Raw genomic sequence first — 20,240 nt, 5'->3', positions numbered from 1 at the left:
GGCACCTGGCGTTGCCCTGGAGCCTCTGAACCCTCAGGGACTGCAGACCATGCGGGACTCCACCGCCTGTGCGGTGGGGACTACGGACCCTGCCTCAACAGACAGCGGAGGCCAGGCAGCCAAGGCCGGGTGGAGGGTCTGCATCCTTAGCCTCCCCCGGCCCTGCTAGGACTCCCCACCCCAGGTCAGGGCCCTGAGGGGCCTGCTCGGTCCCCGCGGCGGCCACAGCACACACAGATCCGGAAATGGAAAACAGTCTGTATTTCACACATTAGTTCCTCTGTCTCTCAGAAAAGGGCGTGCTGGCTGCAAGCCTGGCCTACAGCAGGTCGTAGAAATAGTCCAGGCCTTGCCCGAGCTCCCAGATGGACAGCCCCACGCCCAGCTCCTGGGCCAGCTCCAGCCGCTCCTGCAAGGACTGAGGTGGGGGGAGTGTTGGCCTGGCCGCCCCGGCCCTGAGGCTGCTGCCCGTGGCCACCTCACCGAGGGCCGCCCCACCTGCAGCCTCAGACCCGGCCCCGAGGCCCGGCTGCCTGCTGCCGCCTCACCGGGGGCCACCCCACCCGCAGCCTCAGTCCCGGCCCCGAGGCTGCTGTCCTCGGCCGCCTCACCGGGGGCCGCCCCCACCCGCAGCCTCAGCCCCGCACCCACCTTCAGCGTCGGATAGAAGACGACGTGCCTCCCGCCGCGGCTTCTGCAAGAGAGCAGACCCAGATCGTCCGTCCACAGTGGCCTCGGCTCCTCCTGGCCCCGCCCTGCCAGCCCAGGGCACAGGTTCGTGCCCCTCCTTGGGCTGGGCCCGCACCGACGGGACCACCCGGTGGGCCTTCCCTGACACTCACTTCTTGTACTCGAAGAAGTGCTCTGCGGCCTGGCTGTCCCACACGACCTGGGGCCGGTGGTCCTTCAGTGTCTGGATGTACCTGGGGGAGATGGAGTGTGGGTGCCCGCTGCCGTCACGGCAGCTGGGGGCTAACCGGGGCATTCTCCAGACCACCCCTGGTGGGCCACAGAATGCCAGCGACAGCAGGCGGGGTGGGAAGGCCACGTGGGGTGGCCTGGGCATGCTGAAATGCCAGGAAGCAGGGCACTGGGGGGTCTCCAACGCTTGGGCTGGGGCTGTGGGGGCAGGGGACGGGGCCCCGACAGAGGCTGCTCAGATGTGGGGGCCGGGGCACTGCCCTGACCCGACAGCACCACGGGCAGAGCAGTGTGGGCGAGCCTGCAGTGTGGGCACAGCGCCAGGCGGGTGGCACAGGCGGTGCTCCTGGGCCCCACCTGGTGGAGGACAGGCGAGCAAGCCCTGGGGGCAGCCTTGGCTCCGCATGCCCCCCTTCCCAAGGAAACAGCGGTGTCCGGGCCCTCTGGGGAGCCAGGCTGTCCTCCCTACCCCCTTGCTGTGGACGCGGCTGCCCCAGGCCCGCAGTGGGCCTGGTCTCACTGCCAGAAGCCACTGGTTTCAGACCCGCCCCCAACACACATGAAGACAGGCTGGTCTCCAGGGTGCTGCGTGGCCAGGACAGCGGGGGTCTGCAGCCCACACTGAGTCTCCCTGGCCAGCAGCTGGCACCCAGATGGGCTGGGGGGGGCAGGTGCGGCCGGCCCACCCCTGGGCCTGGGGCTGCTGTGTGCTTTGGGCTGGACCACGGACGCCAGTGGGGCATTGGGAGTCAGGGCTGCACGGAGCAGTGGGGAACCCGTGGCAGTGGCAGAGGATATGGGGCTCCCCAAGGGGTTTGGGCCAGGACCCAGAACGCCCACCACACCAGGTCCAACTGTCCAAAATAATGGCATCATCCTTAACCAAAGCCACGCTCCTGGAATCACAGGGATCACTTGCTGCTTTGGACCCGTCTGCCCTGGGGCTAAGGAGATGTGGGACGTGCGGTGGGGTGGGTGTTTCTGAGCCCCCGAGTCCTGTCCTGAGTCAGGGACAGATGCTGCTGGGCAGGTGGCTCCAGGCCCTCGGGTTTGGGGAGCCCTGGCCACGCCCTCCTCACAGAGCTGCCTGCTGGAGCCGGGGAGCTGTGGGGGCAGCTGAGGCTGCACTCTGTTGGGGTCAGTTCCTCACCCCGGAGGCTGAGGCCTATGCCAGGGCTGGAGCCATTTAGGACCCCACGCTCACCGGGGTGGGAGGTGGAGGAGCAGGGAGTGAGCACCCTGGGTGGGGACAGCCAAACAGAGCGCTGCGGAGGGAGAGCATGGCCACGGCGCCCGCGGAGGGAGAGCACGGCCCGCGGAGGGAGAGCACGGCCACGGTGCCCGCGGAGGGAGAGCACGGCCACGGTGCCCGCGGAGGGAGAGCACAGCCCGCGGAGTCAGAGCACGGCCATGGTGCCCGCGGAGGGAGAGCACGGCCCGCGGAGGGAGAGCACGGCCACGGTGCCCGCGGAGGGAGAGCACGGCCACGGTGCCCGCGGAGGGAGAGCACAGCCCGCGGAGTCAGAGCACGGCCACGGTGCCCGCGGAGGGAGAGCACGGCCACGGCGGCCCAGGTGCAGAGGCGGGGGCGGGGGGGGGCAAGGCTGAATGAGGAAAAGGTACACATGGGGCCTGAGCGGTCCCTGAGCTAAAGCGGAAGGCCTCGGCCACAGGCCGCCTGACCCATCTCTACGAAACGTCCCGTTGAGGCAAGTCACAGGCGAATCCCAGGTCAGCGGCCACAGGGGGCGGGGGAGCTGCCGGGACCCGGCAACAGAGAAGGTGGCTGCGTAGCCTGACAAGGTTCTGAACGTTGCTGAGTCAGGCGCTTTGCCACAGCGGACCTTACAGCGTGTGAAAGACATCTCCCCACTCAAAAGGTTCAGGCAATGGCAAAGAGAATCATACACGAAGACACAGCAGACAGGTCGGAAGAGGATTCTGGGCCTGGAGACGAACTGCACAGCCCCCCTCTCTGGGCGAGCAAGCAGAGAGCAGGCTGAAGGGGGCCGTCAGGGCAGTAGGGGAAACCAGCCCAGGGTGGGCTTCCCGCCTCCCACTGGGGCCTGGGCGCCCTGCGCTCTCTGCCATGGTCCCCGCAGGACTGAAAGGACCTGCCCCGGAGGGCACTGCCTCCGAACTGCTGAGGACCCGGCCGGGAGCATGGAAGGGGCAGGGTCCCCTGCTGCAGGCCCACGTGGGGAGTCTGCTGGGCACCGCCATGGGCGATGCGAGGCGGCGCCCTTCCCCCATCCCACCTCCCAGGACCTACAGGCAGTGTACACGGAAGACCTCAGTCACCTACAGGCGGCACAACCCCCGTGGGCCCCCTGGAGTGCCCGAGGGGAGAGCCAGCAGGGACCGCGATGAAGGGTCAAGGTGCACGGGGAGGCTCCGGGCACAGTGAGGGCAGGACACTCAGGCACTCAGGGAGGATGGCGAAACCCAGGGGCCAGCAGGGGAGAGGGTCTCAGCACAGAACGCGGCGCAATGAAGGGAAAGACCAGAGCTGCGGGAGCCGCCAGCCGCATCCAGGGCAGCGCAAGACCCCGGGGCAGGACGGCCCAAGCCCCGTAAGCTTGACCCCGGGACCCCTGGCCCGTGAGTGGTGGGGGGGTGTTGCCGGGCACGGCCCAGCCCTGGGCCGGTCTGGCTGTGTCCTGCTGGGGCTGGCTCTCATGGAGGTCCTGGTGGGCCTCTGAACAGGGGCAGCAGAGCCCAGTCTGGGGGCTGCCGGGGGGTGGGTAACCACTTGGCCTGGGGGCGTTCAGGGGGCTGGCCAGGCACCCTGACCACCAGGGCAGTGCAACAGCCTCCCAGAGCGGGGGCTCAGCAACCATGGCGATCCCCACATCAGCACCGAGACATGTGGGGCACCCCGAGTCTGCATGTGGGGCGCCCCAACCTCTCAGGAGTTTCACAGCCACTCCACGTCCTCGAGGGCAGGGAGCGATGGGGCCTCGAGTCACCCGGGGTGGGCGGCAGAGGCGGCGGTCAGAGGGTCCAGAGAGCGCAGACTGCCTCCCCACCGCCCCTCCCACCGAGGCAGGCAGAGGCCACGAGACCCCCCACCCTCCGGCTGGCAGAGCCAGCCTCCCACCCCCGCTGGAGGTGCTGGCTCTGTGTGAGGAGCAGATGGTGAGGCACTGATCGCCCGCTGTCCCTGGAGGGGACACCTGCCACACACGGCCAGATCAGCGCTGGGGAGGCGGAGCTGGGAGGGCGGGTGGTCCTGGGACAGGCCGGCCTGGGCTGCTGTCAGGGCAGCAGGGTGCCAGGCCCCGGGCTCACTGCCCCCACACCTGCTGGTCGCCCGCTGAGGGCTCCCGGGGGCCCAGTGAGGGGTGCGGCCTGGTGGGCTGCGACTCTGGGGCTCTGGGCCTGTGAACACGCCCACCCCCTGCAGAGGCAGCCTGCCCGCCCCCAGAGACAGGCCTCCATCTGGGGCCTCACTAAGCCCTCCCATCTGGCTCCCCAGACATGGCCTGAGGGGGGCTGCTCCCTGCCCTGCAGAAGCTCCGCCTGTCCCCAGAGCCCCCACGTGGGTCAGCCCCCTGCACGTCGGGGGATGGTCTGGAAGAAATCTCCTCTGCCATGGGCAGAGGAGATCAGAGCAACCCAGGGCCAGCCCCTGCCCGAGGATCCCCTAGGGCACAGGCAGCAGATGGCTGGCTAGGGCCCTAGGGAGGAGGAGACAGCGGTGGGGTCACCGGGTCGAGGGAGGGGCTCTGGACAGGCTCTGCTGGGCCTCCAGCGGCCGAGGGGGGGAGGAATGGAGCCCCGGGCCTGGTCTCCCCGCCGGACCACCTTGCTGAGCCATGGGATGCCCCACGGGACGGCTGAGGCTGAGAAGACGGGGCTGGGCGAGGTTCCTCAGAAGCACCCCCTGCCCACAGCCCCTCAGAAACCCACATGACTCCTCAGAACAGTGGTCAACCCCACCTGGGCCTCCTTCAGCCTCTCCCTAGTGTAAGTGCCCTGGGCAAGACCCGAGTGGGCACCCTGAGGTCAAGGGAAGCGGGTGGCATCCTCTGGAGTCTGCGCCCTCTGGGGTCTGTGCAGGGTGGTCCCTGACACGCCCCTGGGCCCGGGAACCCTCTGCCCCACCCCCACAGGCCTCCCTCCCTGTTCCGCCTCTGGGCGGGGTGGGGGACCCCTCCGCTGGGTGACCCCAGCAAGCCCTGGGCAGAGCCGTCCTGCCCAGATCCCCCACGGTGCTCCCCCAGCAGTTGGAGGCCCTCCCAGGCCTCAGCACAGCCGACCCTGGGGACTCGCCTGGGGCGGGGGCCAGGAAACGGGTGCCCCACCCCACCGGGACTCCTGAGACCAGCCAAAGGCCAACCCAGCGAGTGGCCTGTCCCTCCGCAGGGCGGCCCTGAGGGAGTAGAGCGGGACGGGCTGAGGCCAGCTGGCAGGCGGCCGGCGCTCAGGTGCTGCTGGGCTGCGTGCTGAGTCCCCAGGGCCAGCGGGCCAGCATGCTCCCTGCCCACGGGGAGCAGCAACGGGCACACACACTCGGGTCACTGGCCTCGGGACCGTCCTCCTCACGGGACAGCTTCGGGGCCAAGACGGCTCACAGCGTAAGGGCAGCGGGCTGGGGGCGCACGGCCGGGTGAGACGCGCGTGTGGCCGGAGCACAGGCCCCGGAGAGCTGCTCGGCGACACGGAGGGGACAGGGCTGCCCGCCTGGCAGCACCACACACGCACTCGGCGTCCCAGACAAACCCCCAGACGAGAGCTACCGGGACACGTGGGAGGGAGAGGCCCTGAGTAAGACACGGCCGGGAAATGGGGTGCCGGCTTGGAGAGCAAGAGACACAGAGACAGAGCCTCCAGGACAGAGTGGGGGCTCCCGGGAGTGGGAGAGACAGACCGGCCCGACACATGCCTGCTCGCGGGCCTGGAAAAGGAGGAGAGAGGGAGGTGAGGAACCGGCTACGTCCCTGCCAAACACGGCAGAAAGGATAAGCCCGAGGCTTAAAAAGCTCAACAAGAGCCGGGCGCAAAGAGCATGAGCAAGTCTCCGGGAAAGCGTGTGGGTATCGCGGTGCGGTGGGCGCTGGGCGGGGATGGGTGTGGGGCAAGCACACGGGGCGAGCAGCTGGTGGGACGGCACGCCCGGGCGGATGGCGCGGCAACGGCTTCAGAGCCCAGCACACACAGCCCACACGGAGCGGGAGCACGACCACGCGGCCGGGAACACAAAGGGCTCCTCCGGGCCACAGCACAGAACGCGGGGTGGCAGGCCGCCTGCACTGTGTCGAGGACGCTCCCGCCGACATGGGGCGAGAGGGGGCGCCGGGATGGCGCCCGCAGACAGCCGGCCTGAGGTCAGACCCTGCCCGGCCTCCTCCCCACTGCAGCCTCTCACCTCCCACAACGAGGGTGCCGCGGGAGATGGGGCCACCAGCTCACCTGGCCCCGATGATGGGCTCACGGGCATCCTTGGAGGCCGAGTAGTCCATGCCGTAGAAGTTGAGCCCCAGCAGGATCTTGCTCCGCCACTTGGACTTGGGGTCCAGGACCTGGACGCAGGCTCGCACCCAGGGCAGCGGCGCGTTGGGGCCGGCTCTGCAGGGTCGGGGAGGAGTGGGTTTCAGCACCAGGCCGAGGCCTCGGGCGCCCGGGTTGGGGCAGGAGTCCACGCACACCATGGCAAGGACGGCAGCAGATGGACGGCCCCGCTGGACCTGTGCTGGGTGTCTGCGTCGCCCAGGACCCTCAGGCGGCAGAGCGCTCAGGAGAGGCCCTGGAGGGCTGGGGCAGCAGCGTGACCCCCGACACAGGAGCACCTTCTCCGGGGCGTGGAGGTGGGCCCAGCACCTGGCATGGGGCAGCCAGGGCCGGGAGACGTGGAGGGACACCCCAGGATGGCATTCCCATGGGGTGGCCAGGTGCCCTAAGTCACCCCAAAACAAGAAGGTTGCCCAACACAAGGCTGACTTTGGGCTCTGGGAGAAGAGACTGGGCCCTTCGAGATTCTGGAGCTGAGAGCTGACCGCGGGTCACAGCCTGAGCAGGCTGGCGGGAGGCGGGACTGCACCCGGGCGTCCAGTGGGCAGGCCTGCCGGGGGCTAGGCCCCCACGTGCCGAGCGAGAGCGCGTGGGCCCCAAGCCCCACTCACGGCTGTGCTGTGGAGTAGTCGTAGGTCATGAGGCTGAAGCCATCCAGCACGGGTGCCAGCTGCTCAAACTCCGTGTTCGTGAACATGCCCAGCTTGTTGGTCCTGCAAAAAGATGGCATGGTTTCCGTGCCCACCTCCTGGTCACAGCCTCTCCCCAGCTGACCTGGGCTCAGCCGAGGACGGGGCATGCCGGCCAGGGGCTCCCAGCTCAGGCCCCTTCTGCCCCTGCTCCAGGAAGACACCTCAGTCTCTTTACCTGGAGGGGAGCAGCACTCGGGTGCACAGGGTGGCCCGCAGCTGGGTCAGGGCTCTGTGGAGAACCCCCACTCCTGCCCAGGCCCCAGAGGCCTCTCTCACATGGGCACGGGCAGCCTAGGCCTGCCCACTTCCACTCAGCCTCAGGCACGGCGCCCTCCCTCTGGAGGCCTCAGGTCTGGGCAGGTGGGGGCCCCGGGGGCTGTCTGTAGGACACAGCCGACTGCCAGCCATCTGCTCTGCTGTAGCAGCCTTTACGACCCTGCTTTGTCCCTGGGTGGGGTGTAGTGGGCTCTGCATCCCCCCCACAGTGTGAGCAGAGAAAACAATCCCTCCTCTAGGCCAGCGCCTCCAGTTCCTGGGCAGGGGCGGTCCACCATGTGGACCTCAGCCTCAGTCACTAGTTCCACGGGCTCCAGGCAACCCTAAGATACCCCATCGCCAGGCTACACCCCATCGCCAGGCTACCCCCCAAGCCCGCTGAGCAAAGGCCACCCCCCCTGAGCCTTTGGAGGGAGGGGCCTGGAGGCCTGACTCAGGCCTCCCAGAGACACCAGGCTCCTGGGGACGGGGGCCAGGAGAGCCCCAGGGGTCACAGGCGAGACCCCCTGACGAGCACTGACTGTGGCCAGGAGCACGGGACGCAGTTGGGAACCAGACACTTCCACCGGGTGGTGGCAGCCACAGGCCCGGGGATGCACTCCAGACCACCCCGCTCAGCTGGGAGGAGCCGGGCAGTTTGAACCCCACACCAGCCCCATGTTTCAGGCCAGGCTCCCCGCCCCATCCCGGCCCCTACGGCCACATGACACTGTGAAGCCACAACCCCCAGGGTGAGATGCCGCCTACTGGGCTGGACACCCAAGCCCTGCCCCAAACCAGTCCTCTGCAGGCCGAGCGTCCTCAGGACCAGCGCAGACCGTGCGCATCCCTGGCCCTGCCACTGGCCACAGGCGGGGCGCCCCCTGGCCCACGGACACCGCCTGCAGAGCCCTGCCCACGGTGGCCCAGCGGGCGAGGGGGTGGGCCCGCTGTCGGCGCCCCCCACCGCCCCCACGGGCCCGCCCCAGGGCCTCCTGCCCACAGCCAGCCTACGTGACAGAGCAGAACCGCGCCTGCAGGTCCGGGCCCTCCCACTGTCAGCAAGGGCTCCTCCCCTCCGGTGTGGACCTCCGCCACCTGCACCCGCTGTGTCCAGGGGTGACCCCTGCCCACGGCCCCGCTGAGCCTCCACGGTCTGGCCCCAGGCCACCCCTGGAGCTCAGGAGACGTCAATGGGGGTCAGCCTGGGCAGGGGTGTCCCTTCCGGGGAAGGACCCTCACCACCCCCTTCCCGTGGTGACCCTAAACCCCAGGGGTGACTGGAGGACAGCTAGATGCAGCACCCGTCAAGGGGGCACCTGTCCATGAGGACGCGAGCTCACTGCGGGGAAGGTCCTGGAAAGGAAGTCAGTCCACCATGCTCCAGGGCTCTGGGAGCTCGATTCTCAGAAGAGACAGCCTGAGGGGTGGAGGCGAGGACTGACTCAGGGCCCTCCTAGAGCCAGGGTGGCCCAGAGCTCTCATTCAGCCCGCTGACTGGTGCTGGGCCATCGGTGAGGGCCAAGCTGAGGCCTCGGGAGCAGGGCTCAAGGTCAGGATGGCCACCCGTGCCAACAGCCCCCAAATGGGAGGAGGAGACACAGGCCACAGCAGCAAAAGGCTGCCACGCAGATACCCCCCGGGCTGCCGTTCCCACGGGCAGCAGCGCAGCCTCTGTGAAGCGACTGACGCTGCAGAAAGGCCAGAAGATCTGTTTACAGCTCACTGGTTCCTCTGTGGGGTTGCTGTCCCGAAGTGCGGGTGGAGAAGGACAAAGCCAACAAGACAAACCTCGGCCACTGAGGCCTCTGGAGGAAGGGAGGCTTGCTCGCCAGTGCAAGGGTGCAGCCAGGCTGTGTCCCTGAGACATGGCCTGGGCCAGGAGAGGCGACCGTGCCCAGGGCCCCCGCTGTCAGCCTGGCCACACGGGCCATGGCCCCTGCCCCCGACTCTCCTCTCGCTGCCACCCGAGGGTGCGTCCTCCCCGGTCACTGCCCAGAGAGGGGACCCAGGCTGGAAGGCTGCTCCCCACCCCGTCCTGAGCCCACTGCCCTTGGAGGCCAGGCCTAGAGGTCAGCCCCTCCAGGGGCGTCAGGCCCGCTCACCCTCCCCCACACCCTCTAGCACACGGGGGTCTGCCCTGCACACCTGTCAGCATGAGGGGCCTGCAAGGGGGCCGGTCCCACCCGTGACCCAGGCCCTCCCTGGGCCAGAGGAGCCTGTCTCCACGGATGGCCCCGACGCCAATCACCAAGGTCAACTGGGGCTCCACGTCCCGAGCCACAGGCGCTGCACTTGCAGCTGAGCCCACGGACCACGCGGTGTCCACTGCCCCGGCCCTTCCAGGCCAGGGCCCCCATCCTGGAGGACCTCTGGTCCCTCACACACGTGTGTCCCACGCATCAGCACGCACTCAGAAGCGTAGGAGGTGACACCTGGGGCCGAGGGCCCTCCTGCAGGCTGCAGACCACAGCCCAAGTTTCTGGGGACATGTGGAGACGCCGCAGGGTGGGAGCATCAGGCGCAGGAGGGCAGCCACCCAGGGTGGCTGCAGCCTCTCCTGTCTGAGGCCAGACTGCGCGGGTCCAGAGGCCACCCACCCCGTCCCACACACTGGCCTGAGCTCTGCAGCGAGCCGATGACTGGCCCCTCTGGGTCCTCACCACCCCTCTGCTCAGCCCTCAGCCCTAGGTCATCACCTGGGCCTCCTCCGTGCCCAGTGCGGGCGGGATGGCAGTCAGGCCACAGTGCTGACAGCTGGCACCGGGCCCAGCTCCCTGTCTCAGGGCTGGGGTGGCAGAAGCGGCTGGGCTGAGTGGCAGGAGGCCTGGACTGAGGCAGCTCGGGCCCTGAGCTGCAGACCCCTGACCTGCGGGCCGGTGAGAATGTGCCGACAGGGTCTCCCACACGGGCAGTAGCCGGCGTGACCAGGCCGGGGCTGGGTGGGGGCCAGGAAGGGCCTCCTGGACGAGCAGGCACAGCACTTACCCTGGGGCGACGGCGGGCGGGATGACCAGGAAGACCAGCAGCCGGGCCTGGTGCAGCGCCTCGGCCATGTGGGTGAGCAAATGAATGAGCCCCCTGCAGAGAAGCGGCGCACAGGTCAGGGGCAGCGGCGCTGGGCAACGCCCGGGCCACCCTCCACCCACCCTGGCCTCACAGCCCCCGCTGTAGCCCATACTCCAGACCCCCGACCCCCGAAGCGTGGGGGCGGAACAGGGAGGGGGGCCCCGGCCCCCGAAGCGTGGGGGCGGAACAGGGAGGGGGCCGTGCGGCGCCCCGTCACCTCTGAACCCTGCCGGACACACAGCCACGCAGGGGTGAGGAAGGAGCCTGCGACTCTGGGGTGCTGCGGGCAGGGGTGCCCCGGAGGCGCCTGGGGATGAGGGTGCGGGGCAGCTCCGCCGATGGGCCTCGTGCGGGGCCCTGACTTCCCGCCCCCTTGGCAGTCATCCCACCCCAAGCAGTCGCCGACACGGAGCCCCGCCTTCCCCAGCCCCAGGAGGGTCAACCAAGCGCTCCTGGACCCAAGGAGCAGCATGTCCGAGGCACAGCCTCACGGCTCCTCCGGTCGTGAGGGCGAGGGGCGTGGTGGCATCTCAGGTCTGCTGGGAGCACGGACCACGCAGAGGCTGGCTCAGCCCCCAGGGGCCGCCCTGCCAGGAAGGAAGGTCTTGGGCCAGCTCCGGGCTGGGTCCACTCTGGCCTGGCCCCGCACTGCCTGGGAGGGTGTGGGCCCGGTGACTGACCTGGGTCCTTCCCCACAGCCCCTCAGGAACCACCTCGGTCTAGAGAAGTGGCGAGTGCCCCTGCCCGGCGCGGGCAGGTGGGGGGCTGTGCACCCCTGGTCCCGCTCAGCTCGAGCCAGTCTACATAGCCCAAGGCCGTGCAGGACACAGCTGCGGCCACCCTGCGGAGGCGGGCATGGGGCAGCCTCTCAGTCTCCTCGGGCCCACCCTCAGAGAGAGGATCCCAGGGCCAAGGAGACACCGCTCTGGCTGTGGCTGTGGGGTCAGGGATGCCCCTGGGGAGCACACGGCTGCAGAACCCAGCTCAGCCCCTCCCTGAGGCCGGGAGCTGGCACACCACCTGTGCCCATAACCATCAGTGCCTGCCCGGCTTTGGGGACCACCCGGTGGCTGAGTCTCTAAGAGGAGGTGGTCTTGTGGCCCAGGGGCAGTGCCTGCCCAGCGGGGGTCTGCTGGGACGAGTTCCCCAGGGCTTCCCGGGGCCACCCACCCGCTGGCCTACCGGCGTGAACACAGAAGACAGGCGTCTTACAACAGCCGGGCAGCCCCTACTCACTCCTACGCAGCAGGCTGTCCCGGGAGGGGCCTGGGGACCTGCCACCCAGGGCCGGACACGGTGCATCGCCCGCATCACACGCCCAGCGAGCCGGGTCCAAAGCCATCCGCCAGGCTGGCCAGCCCCGCCCCCGCCCCGCCGCCTGCCTGCTGTGCGCACCCTCCTGAGCCGCCCGGACGAGGCCGGCTCCCCCAGCCCCTCTCAGGCGTTCTCGGCAGGGCCACCACTCAGCAGGGACGGAGGCAGAGCCCAGGGGTGGCGAGATCGTCTCTCAACCAAAAGCCACCACAGGGGCCACCAGAGCACAGTGGGGTGTTGGCTCCCGACACAGGGGCCCCCTGCCCTCAGCTGAACTCGGGCCACCGTTCTCCACCCGTTCTCCTTCTCAACTCCAGCCTTGGGCGCCCCCAGGGTGGAAGCACCACGGTGGGGAGTGTGGTCGGCGCAGAGAGAAGCAGGAACCATGGTGGGGCCTGCATCAGGCTGCCTCCACTCCCAGGCAGAGCCCGGCAAGCTGGGCTCCAGCCGCAGCTTCCTGGGGTCTCAGGCAGGAGTCTTGGCCCCCACACGGCCCCTCAAGAATACTCTCCTGCTACACTAATAGGCCCGAGGGCCCACGGATGCCACCTCCGAGCAGGCAGAGAGCAGCCCGCAGCTGCAAGAGGGATGGCGGGGGGGAACCCTGCTGGAGTGGGGGGCCCCTGGGCTGGAGGCATGGAGCAGCGGGGCTCGGGTGCAGGGCGGCCACGGTTGCAGCGGCTGCAGGCCCCCATGCCTGGCGCACTCCTCCTCCTGTGGGGCTGACCCCCTGGGCCTGACGGAACCAGGGCAGTGGCTGCCGGAGGGGACCTGCCTTCCCGGTCACCCTGGCTGAGGGGGGTCTGGCTGTGGGCCTCAGGGGAGGGGGGACCTCCTCGGGGCTAGACAGCCCCCCAGCTGGCTGAGGCAGGGCCGAGGCTGGACGGCAGGCTCTTCTCCCAGAGGAGCCCGTGGCCATTTGCCCGCAGGCGCCCCGACCCCGCTCGGCTGTCTCCTGGCCAAGGCCCCGAAGGCTCTGTCAGGCTCGCCCCAGCAGTGCTTAGCCGGGCACCCACCCGCAGCCGCTCCCAGACTCCTTGGAGCCGCTCTCTGACCTCCTCGGGGTGCCACCCCAGCACCAGCACAGACTGTGGGAAGATGGCCCTCTCTCCAGACGAGGTCCCTTCATGTCCGGCCTCAGCCTCTTCCTGACACTGGCAGCTGGGAAGGACACGCGCATGCCCCACGCCCCGCACGCTGCCCAGGCCCACTCACGCGTGCTTCTGGACCAGCAGCTGGTTCCAGACCTCCACTACCAGGCCGTCAAAGTGCTGGCTCTGAAAGGACAGGGGCAGGTGGGCAGGGCTCCAGGAGGAGGGGGCACAGGCAAAGCCAGCCCCGGCTTCCCCCTCCTGACTGTGGGCCCAGGGGCAGAGAAGCTGCAGCTCTCGGTCCCGGCCACTCACGTGACTCCCCCAAACACCGCCCCTGGGGCCCCGAGGGCTCTCCCTGCCCTGCAGCCCCGCACTGGCCCAGGCAGTGTGTCCCCCGGGAGGGCAGCCCCTGCGCCCGAGACGCACGTGGTCAGGAGGGAGCCCCGGGCGTCACCTTGGCCACCTGGACGACGGTCCTGCTGAGCTCCTCGATCTCGTCCTCGTTGTCCAGGACGCTGTCAAAGTCCTCGTACGTCCAGTCCTCGAACCGGAGACGAGGCACTGGGGGCAGACACGCAGACCATGACCCTCCTGGGCTAGCCCGGCCCGAGGCGGGCCCTTGGCCTCCAGAGCAGAATGACCACTACCAGCGGCCGGGGCGGGCACCCCGGTGCCAAGTGGCCTGGGGAGGGAGGGGCGTGGGCAGCGCTAGGGATGCAGACACTGGCCCTTTCCTCCCTTCACCCACCAAGTCCCCGAGCGTCCAGACCCTGGCTCATCCAGCTCCTCGTTGCCTGGCTCTCACTGGACCGTCCCCTACCAGCTCCCCGTGAAATGAACTGCAGGTCCTCTCCCAGCCCCGGCCTCCTCCCCAGGCCCCAGCGTACTTGGCCACGTGGCCCTCCTTCACCAGCCATGAGCTCTAGGATGGGCAGGGCAGGGTGAGCGCCACCCCTGGGCACGGCCCCCAGCAGAGCTCCATGAACCCTCAAGGGTGAATGGAGAGATGGGAGGGCAAGACCACAGGGGAAGGGGCTGGACTTGGTGGGCTGACCAAGGCAGGTAGCAGGGCCACTGGGGTCCGGCTGGGTCGAGGCCACGAATGCTGGGCTGGGGCGGCCTCATTTCTGAGCAGTCCAAACAGACACGCGCTGAGCATGCTAGGCGGCGCGGCCTGAGCAAGCAGGTAGGTGTGAAGGCCCTGGCCCCTCCCCTACCTAGCAAGCTCCACGACCTCCACCCGCTGGGGTGCGGCCTAAGGGCCCACAGGCCTGACCCCGTGGACTCACCTATGCGCAGGCCCTTGGCTTGTTTCCTGACTGCCCGCAGCCACCCTGTGGGACGTGGAGAGGACACTCAGCGTGGGGGTACAGCCCCTCCCCTGCCCCCGGACCTGACCTCCCCCAGGAGGAGCACGGAAGAGAGGAGGCAGGCAACCTGGGGTCCTGCGCTGGCCCCTGCCCTGCAGGGCAGCCAGGGCTGGGGCATGTGGCCGCACCAGGGCCCCCACCCCGCGGGGCCCGGCCCGTCTCTCAGAGCTGAGGGCACCAGAGAGCAGGAGCGGACGCTGCCCAGCTGCCCTTGGGCCCACACCCCTCCACCCCCGGTGTCGGGGAGCCCCGCTTCTGGCCAACGTGTCCTCTCTCTGAAAACAAAGTGGAAAATACCCGAGTAAACTCAGGTGCAAAGCACGGCTGTCAGGACAGCCAGACCCCCGCCTCCTCCACAGATCCTCCCCCGGGACACCGTGTACACACCACGGAGGCAAACGGGGATGCAGCTGAACGCCAGGCAGGCGTGACACTCACGTACTCACACCAGACTCACTCATCTTCACACACACACACACTCGCTCGCTCACTCACTCTCCCAGACCCCAGACGGGCACAGACAAGCGACGGGTCGGAACCTTGGTCCACATCGTCCAGGCCCGTGACCTCGAACATCTCGCGGCCATGCCTCCTCAGCTGCAGCCACACGGGGGCGACGTGGGTGAACTTGCCTCCGAAGATCTTGGCGACATCGTACCCGTGTCGGTTCCACTGGCAGAGAGAGGAGAACCAGTGAGCCTACTGGCAGCGGGGGCCAGAGGGCAGGGGACCACCTCCAGGCGGGGTTCCGCAGGGCCGCCCGCCTCGTGTGCAGCAGAACTCTGCCGCCATCCTCGTCACTTTGCTGGGAGGCATCACTCCCACCGCTCCCTCGGGTTAGAGCGGCCTGGGGAGGTGAGAATGCAGACCCGAGCAGCCACCCTGCCTTCAGGGTCCGCCATCCAGCCCCCGGCCCGGCCTACCGGCGTGATGTAGCCCAGGACGTCCCCAGCGAAGTGCTTCTTGTGGGCCTTGGCCGAGCAGTAGCTGCGGTGCTCAAGGACGACGTCCTCAGCCCTGAGGTCTGTCACCACCAGACCCCGCTCCTGGGCGGGCTTGCCCGAAGCCTGAGTCTGAGACAGGAAGGTGGGGAGGACACCGTCAGGGCGCGTCCCCAGGCCGAGCCCTGGGGCCGCAGCATCCTTTCGATCAGGAGGGACCCCGTCCCAGAATCAGCGCTGCTGACCAGGAGCCCGCAGGGCAAGGCCGTCAGGCGGGGTGGACAGTCCCTGAAGACTCACCCTGCCTCCCGAGGCCCTCCCGGAAACCGGCACAGCCACAGCCACACCTGGCAGAGCTCGACTGACTCGCCCCGTGAAGCAGGGAGGAACACAGGGGTCGAGGGAGGCAGCAGGCGGGGTGAGGGGGAACCCGGGGGCACGGGCAGAGATGCGAGCCCAGCGGGGGCAGGCCTGCCCTCGGGCCCCAGCACCAGAAGCTGCTCCCTCTGAGGCTGGCCGGCCGGAGCCCCGAGGAGCACGGTGCTGTCCGCCCAGAGGTGAAGCTCCCGGCTTGCAGTCGGCTCCCAGCCCCCAGTGGGAAAGGAGGCGTGATGGTCAGCCCTCTGGCGAGTCCCCAGACCACCTACCTTCTCCTGCAGCGTCTTCGAGGCGGCCTTTTTGGCGTCTGACTTCGACAGCGTGGAATGCACAGAGCTGCAGGCCAGAGTGAGCCACAGCGTGCCGAGGAGCACCCGCATGCTGGGCGGGTCACAGCAGGGCCCAACCTCAGGGTCCAGGGGGCTGCAGAGAGACAGAGCCCATGGAGACCCCGGCAGGTGGGTGTTCCCCTGCCTCCTGGGGCTCTGGTCCTGACGGAGCCTGGAGCCTCCCAGCACTAGGCCGAGCACCGAGCCAGCCCTGAAGGCTGGAGTCCAGAGGCCAGCATCGCTGGGCTCCAGCTCCCCCAGACGCCCCGAAAGGGCCTTCCCTGCTGCAGGCCGGGAGCCGTCCCACTGCCTCAGGGCTGCCCAATCACAGCCGGGGCCGACTGAGCAAAGCTTGGCCTCCACCCCCCACAAGCACAGAGATATTCTGGCTACCAGCTACTGGCTTGAGTATAAAACCACGGAGCCGTGGAGAGGACTAGAAAAAAACATGCCCGTGTAGGTAAACCTGGGGTGGGAGCTGGACAGGGGGATGCTTTTCCCCCTAAATCAGCATCAGTAGAAGTTACCAGGGAAATGTCTACACTTTACTACATAAAAACATGACCCTATCATTTAGGAAACAAAAAACTGGGTTAAAGAAGTAAACGCAAAACAATAAAATACTTGACGATGAACTTCTACCCCATATCTATAGATGACATAAAAAAAATTCGTACAAATTAAAAAAAAAAAAAAAACAACTCCAATAAAAGAAAGAAAAATCACACTGTATAACACACAGAGACACCCCATAACACACAGACCCCCTCAGGCCCCAGAAACAGCACCTCAGCTCTTGGCTTCACCAGCAACCAAAGGAATGGACGCTGAGATGAGCCAGCAGCGCCACCCCCACTGCCTCCCCGCCACGAGGACTGAGAGTGACGCGACCTCAAGGGCGGCTTCACCCCCGGAGCTGTTCCTGGGAATTCAAGTTCAGGTGACTGCCTGGTCACAAGTCCTGTGCTTTCCAATCTGTGTTTCCTTTTTTCTTTTTAAAAATTCCACTCTGGGGGACTTATTGTCTACATGGGAAAAGCTTTAAGACGCTCACTGCAGCTGTTCAAACCCCACGCTCCCACACGCTGGCATCCTGAGGGCACCGTGGTGCTCACACCCCCCCGTACAAATGGCACAACGTGCACACACCAAGCACGACCCTGTCTTTACTGAGTCTGACGAGCGCGCCCACAGTGGGGGGGAGGGGACGCCAGGCACACGCGCAGGCTGCTGGAGTCCAGTCGCTCTGTCCTCCCTGGGCTTCCCCACCGGACTCTCAGCCCACCGGCACCACCACCCTGACCCCGCCTCCACGTCCTTCTCTCTGGGGACAGCTGGGCAACATGCGGGGCCAGGCCACGTGCACTCCTTGTTGAGGTTTTGAGATAGTCGGTGTGAGAGCCTGTAGGTCAACGGTGTCTTAGTCTCGGCAGCACGTCCCCTCTCAGTCTGACCAAGGTCCAGCTGGTCCAGAGGAGACCCCACAGGCAACCCAGGCCCTTGCTCGTTGGGTGGACATCCCTGGGGACACCAGAGCCCTGGCCAGGCAGGGTGCCCTATCAAGAGCCAGCAGAGCCAGGCCTGTGTGGGTGCCTGGGGCCTCCACCACCACGACCTCCTAGCTTGGAGCTCACTCCCCTCAAACCTCCCCCTCAGCCTACAGTCCTGCACAGACGGCACGCGCCTGGTCTGGGCTGCCACTCCCTGGGGCCTGCAGGACAGGGCCTGGGTGGGGGAGCCTAGGAGCCTCCCCCATCCCCTCGCCCCCAGGCAGAGAGGCACCCACGGCTGACCAGGTGCTCTTGAGGGGAAGTGGGAAAGGATATGGAGACTCAGGCCTGATTTGCCACCCTGTGTCCCCTCCTCTCCCTCCCGGCCATCAGATCCATCCAGGACGGCAGCCACCCAGGCCCAACCCTGGCCCTGTGGCACCATGCCCGGGGGCCTGGGCTCCTCCTCAGCCTCGGCCTGGGGGTGGGGTTCTCCCTTGGCAGGGCTGACTGTGCCTGCTGAGCTGCAAGGGGCCAACCCTGCAGGGCACCGCGTCTTCAGCCCTGTCCCCTCAGGCCTCTCATGCCTGCGGGCTCCTCCCTGGCCCCAGGGTGGAGGTCAGGGCCCCCAAGGATGGAGCAGGAAGAGAAATAAAGCAGGACCTGGTCCCCTAGGACCCACTCAGCCGTCACCTGGAGGCACATTCTGTAGCCCTTCCCAGCCTCTGCCCACGGCTGGCTGGTCTGCCTGCTGTCACGCCCGCGCTGAGACCCCTCTGCCCACGGCTGGCTGGTCTGCCTGCTGTCACGCCCGCGCTGAGACCCCTCTGCCCATGGCTGGCTGGTCTACCTGCTGTCGCGCCCGCGCTGAGACCCCTCTGCCCACCATCTGCCTGCCCTAGGACCCGTGCTTTCACACCACGGGAGAGAAGAAAGAGGAAAGGGTGGCAGTGGGGCTATCTGGAGGAAGGAAGATGGGCCCTGCTGGCTTCTGCACCTGGTGCAAGCGGGCTGGCATGGCCACAGACCCCTGCAACTCTGTGCCCGCTGGGCCAGCTCTGGAGTGTGGCTCCACAGCACTGGGGAAGCACTGACATGCCAGGTGCTCACACGTGAAGGGCTGCTCTCCAATGGCCGTGGAACTTTCCAGATGGCCTGCCTGACTGGGTAGTGGGGACATGTTGGCTGTGATGTGAAAGGTGTCCCTGGGGGCTTGTCAGTGCGTCTGAAAGCCAACTCTTCCATCACACTCTCCACAGAGCTCAGCAAACGCACAAGCGTCCCAAGCGTGCATGTGTCTTGAGTGCACAGGCAGCAAACAGCTGATCGGTGTTGACCCTGCTCTGGGATGCACTCTCACGTTCTCCATTTCCTTCTTAAAAAACCAATTTTAATCCAGCCAACTTGTCTCTGCTCAGCAATGTGCAGTTCGAGAGATGCTGACCGCTGCGCACTGAGTGATCATCACACCCAGCGGGACCCAGAGCCGACTGTCCCGTGAACAGAACGGTTTCGTCCCCATAGCTCGGGTAGTGTCCATCAGATTCTCGTCGGTGGGCACAAATTTGGGGGCCAACTCTGTTCCTGCAGGGAGGGCCGAGGGTGCGCTTGGAAATGGATGCAGTGTAAGAGCTGAAGCCCAGCTCTGGCGGAGGGACACTTGCGACTCTGGGGTGCCGTCCACAGGGCGGGTCGCAGGTACCGTCGTGTTCCCTCGGCGAAGACAGAGGAAGCCCAGGACAGCCTGCTGGGCGCAGGGGGAGCAGGCCCGCCGCCCGCCCACCAGCCCGTCGCCCCGGCCTCTGGCCTCGGCTCTCGGTGGCGCCCTCCAGCGCGAAAAGGCCGCCCGCCCCAGGGCTGCGGCGGACGCCAAGAGACAGCCAAGGAGCGCGGCCCCTCGCGCGCCGCCGCCCCGCGTCCGTCACACCCACTCACACCCCCTCACTACCTCACACACAACCGCTCGCACAGCCTCTAGTCCACACTCGCCGTTCTCCTTCGCGCCGCGCCTCCGGCTTCCACACGCACCGCCCGCAGGCTCGCTTCGCGGAGGAGAACCGCGGCCACGGGGCGGGGCGCGGCCGCCAGCCCGGCCGCCGCCGCGGCGCTCACCTGCATGTCCCGGAGACGCGCCGGCCCTTGCAGTCGGCCGGAAGACCCGCGCGAACGCCACCGGAAGTCCCGCCTCTGAACGCCCGAGCGCCGCCGCTAGCCCGCCACGCCAGCTTCCGGGCCTCCGCCGGGCAAGGCACGCTGGAGGCGGGGCCGGGCCGAAGAGGCGGCCTGGTGACAGGCCAGGGTGGGACGCGGCGGGGGAACGGGGGGCGGGGCCGGGGGTGTGCCAAGGGGAGGAGCCTGGACTGGGAGGGGCGGGGCGAGGTTGAGGGGCGGGACTTAGGGGCGGAGCCTTGCGGACTGGGTGGGGCTAACTCTCGGGCTAGGGGAGGCCGAGGGCAGGCCGAGAGTAGGCCGAGGGGCGGGCCACGGAAGAGGGCGGAGAGGAAGGGCCCGCGCCGAGGCGGCCGGTTGGAGACGCGAACGCCGGGAGATCCTGGGGGCTGACGCGCGCGCCGACCGCCACCTTCCGCGGGCTCCGGGTTCTCCTGGGAACCTTACGCTCGCGCTCGAGAGGTGGCTCAGAGGTCTGGGCCCCGGCGAGCGCACGTCCGGCGGAGGACCGGGCTCCGGGGGCGCCGTGTGCGCGGCGACCACGTGGGTGACCGCTAGGGAGCGCCGTGGGCTCGAGGGCGTCTGCCCGGCCAGGCCGGCGGCCAGGAGGACCGCGCAGGCCCGACCTCCCCACACTTAAGCGCCTCCCCAGACTTTCCTCCCACCGCCTGGTGGCCGCCCCCCAAACTGGCCCTCCTCTGTCA

General features: G+C 68.0%; 1 protein-coding gene across 4 annotated transcripts; it reads right to left on the bottom strand.

Moving 5' to 3' along the window:
- Window positions 1-242: 242 nt before the first annotated feature.
- Window positions 243-19,562, bottom strand: CHID1 (chitinase domain containing 1). Of its 4 annotated transcripts, none has more exons than XM_061407491.1 (13): window positions 19,480-19,562; window positions 15,818-15,971; window positions 15,153-15,302; window positions 14,769-14,901; window positions 14,149-14,193; window positions 13,314-13,420; window positions 12,981-13,042; window positions 10,371-10,463; window positions 7,047-7,148; window positions 6,337-6,492; window positions 843-923; window positions 652-694; window positions 243-418 (listed from the first exon to the last, which is right to left on the bottom strand). In XM_061407491.1, exons 2-13 carry the CDS (start codon window positions 15,926-15,928, stop codon window positions 320-322), a joined length of 1,182 nt encoding a protein of 393 aa, XP_061263475.1. In that variant the 5' UTR covers window positions 15,929-15,971; window positions 19,480-19,562; the 3' UTR covers window positions 243-319. The 4 variants fall into 4 exon arrangements, with proteins under 4 accessions (XP_061263475.1, XP_061263474.1, XP_061263477.1 ...); XM_061407490.1 differs by lacking the exon at window positions 19,480-19,562 and adding an exon at window positions 19,316-19,406; XM_061407493.1 differs by lacking the exon at window positions 843-923.
- Window positions 19,563-20,240: the final 678 nt, after the last annotated feature.

Source organism: Bos javanicus, chromosome 29 (genome assembly GCF_032452875.1).
Source record: "Bos javanicus breed banteng chromosome 29, ARS-OSU_banteng_1.0, whole genome shotgun sequence".
Lineage (NCBI taxonomy): Eukaryota > Metazoa > Chordata > Mammalia > Artiodactyla > Bovidae > Bos > Bos javanicus.
The sequence above is the reverse complement of the archived record's forward strand: the minus strand, read 5'-3'. Positions and strand labels throughout refer to the sequence as shown.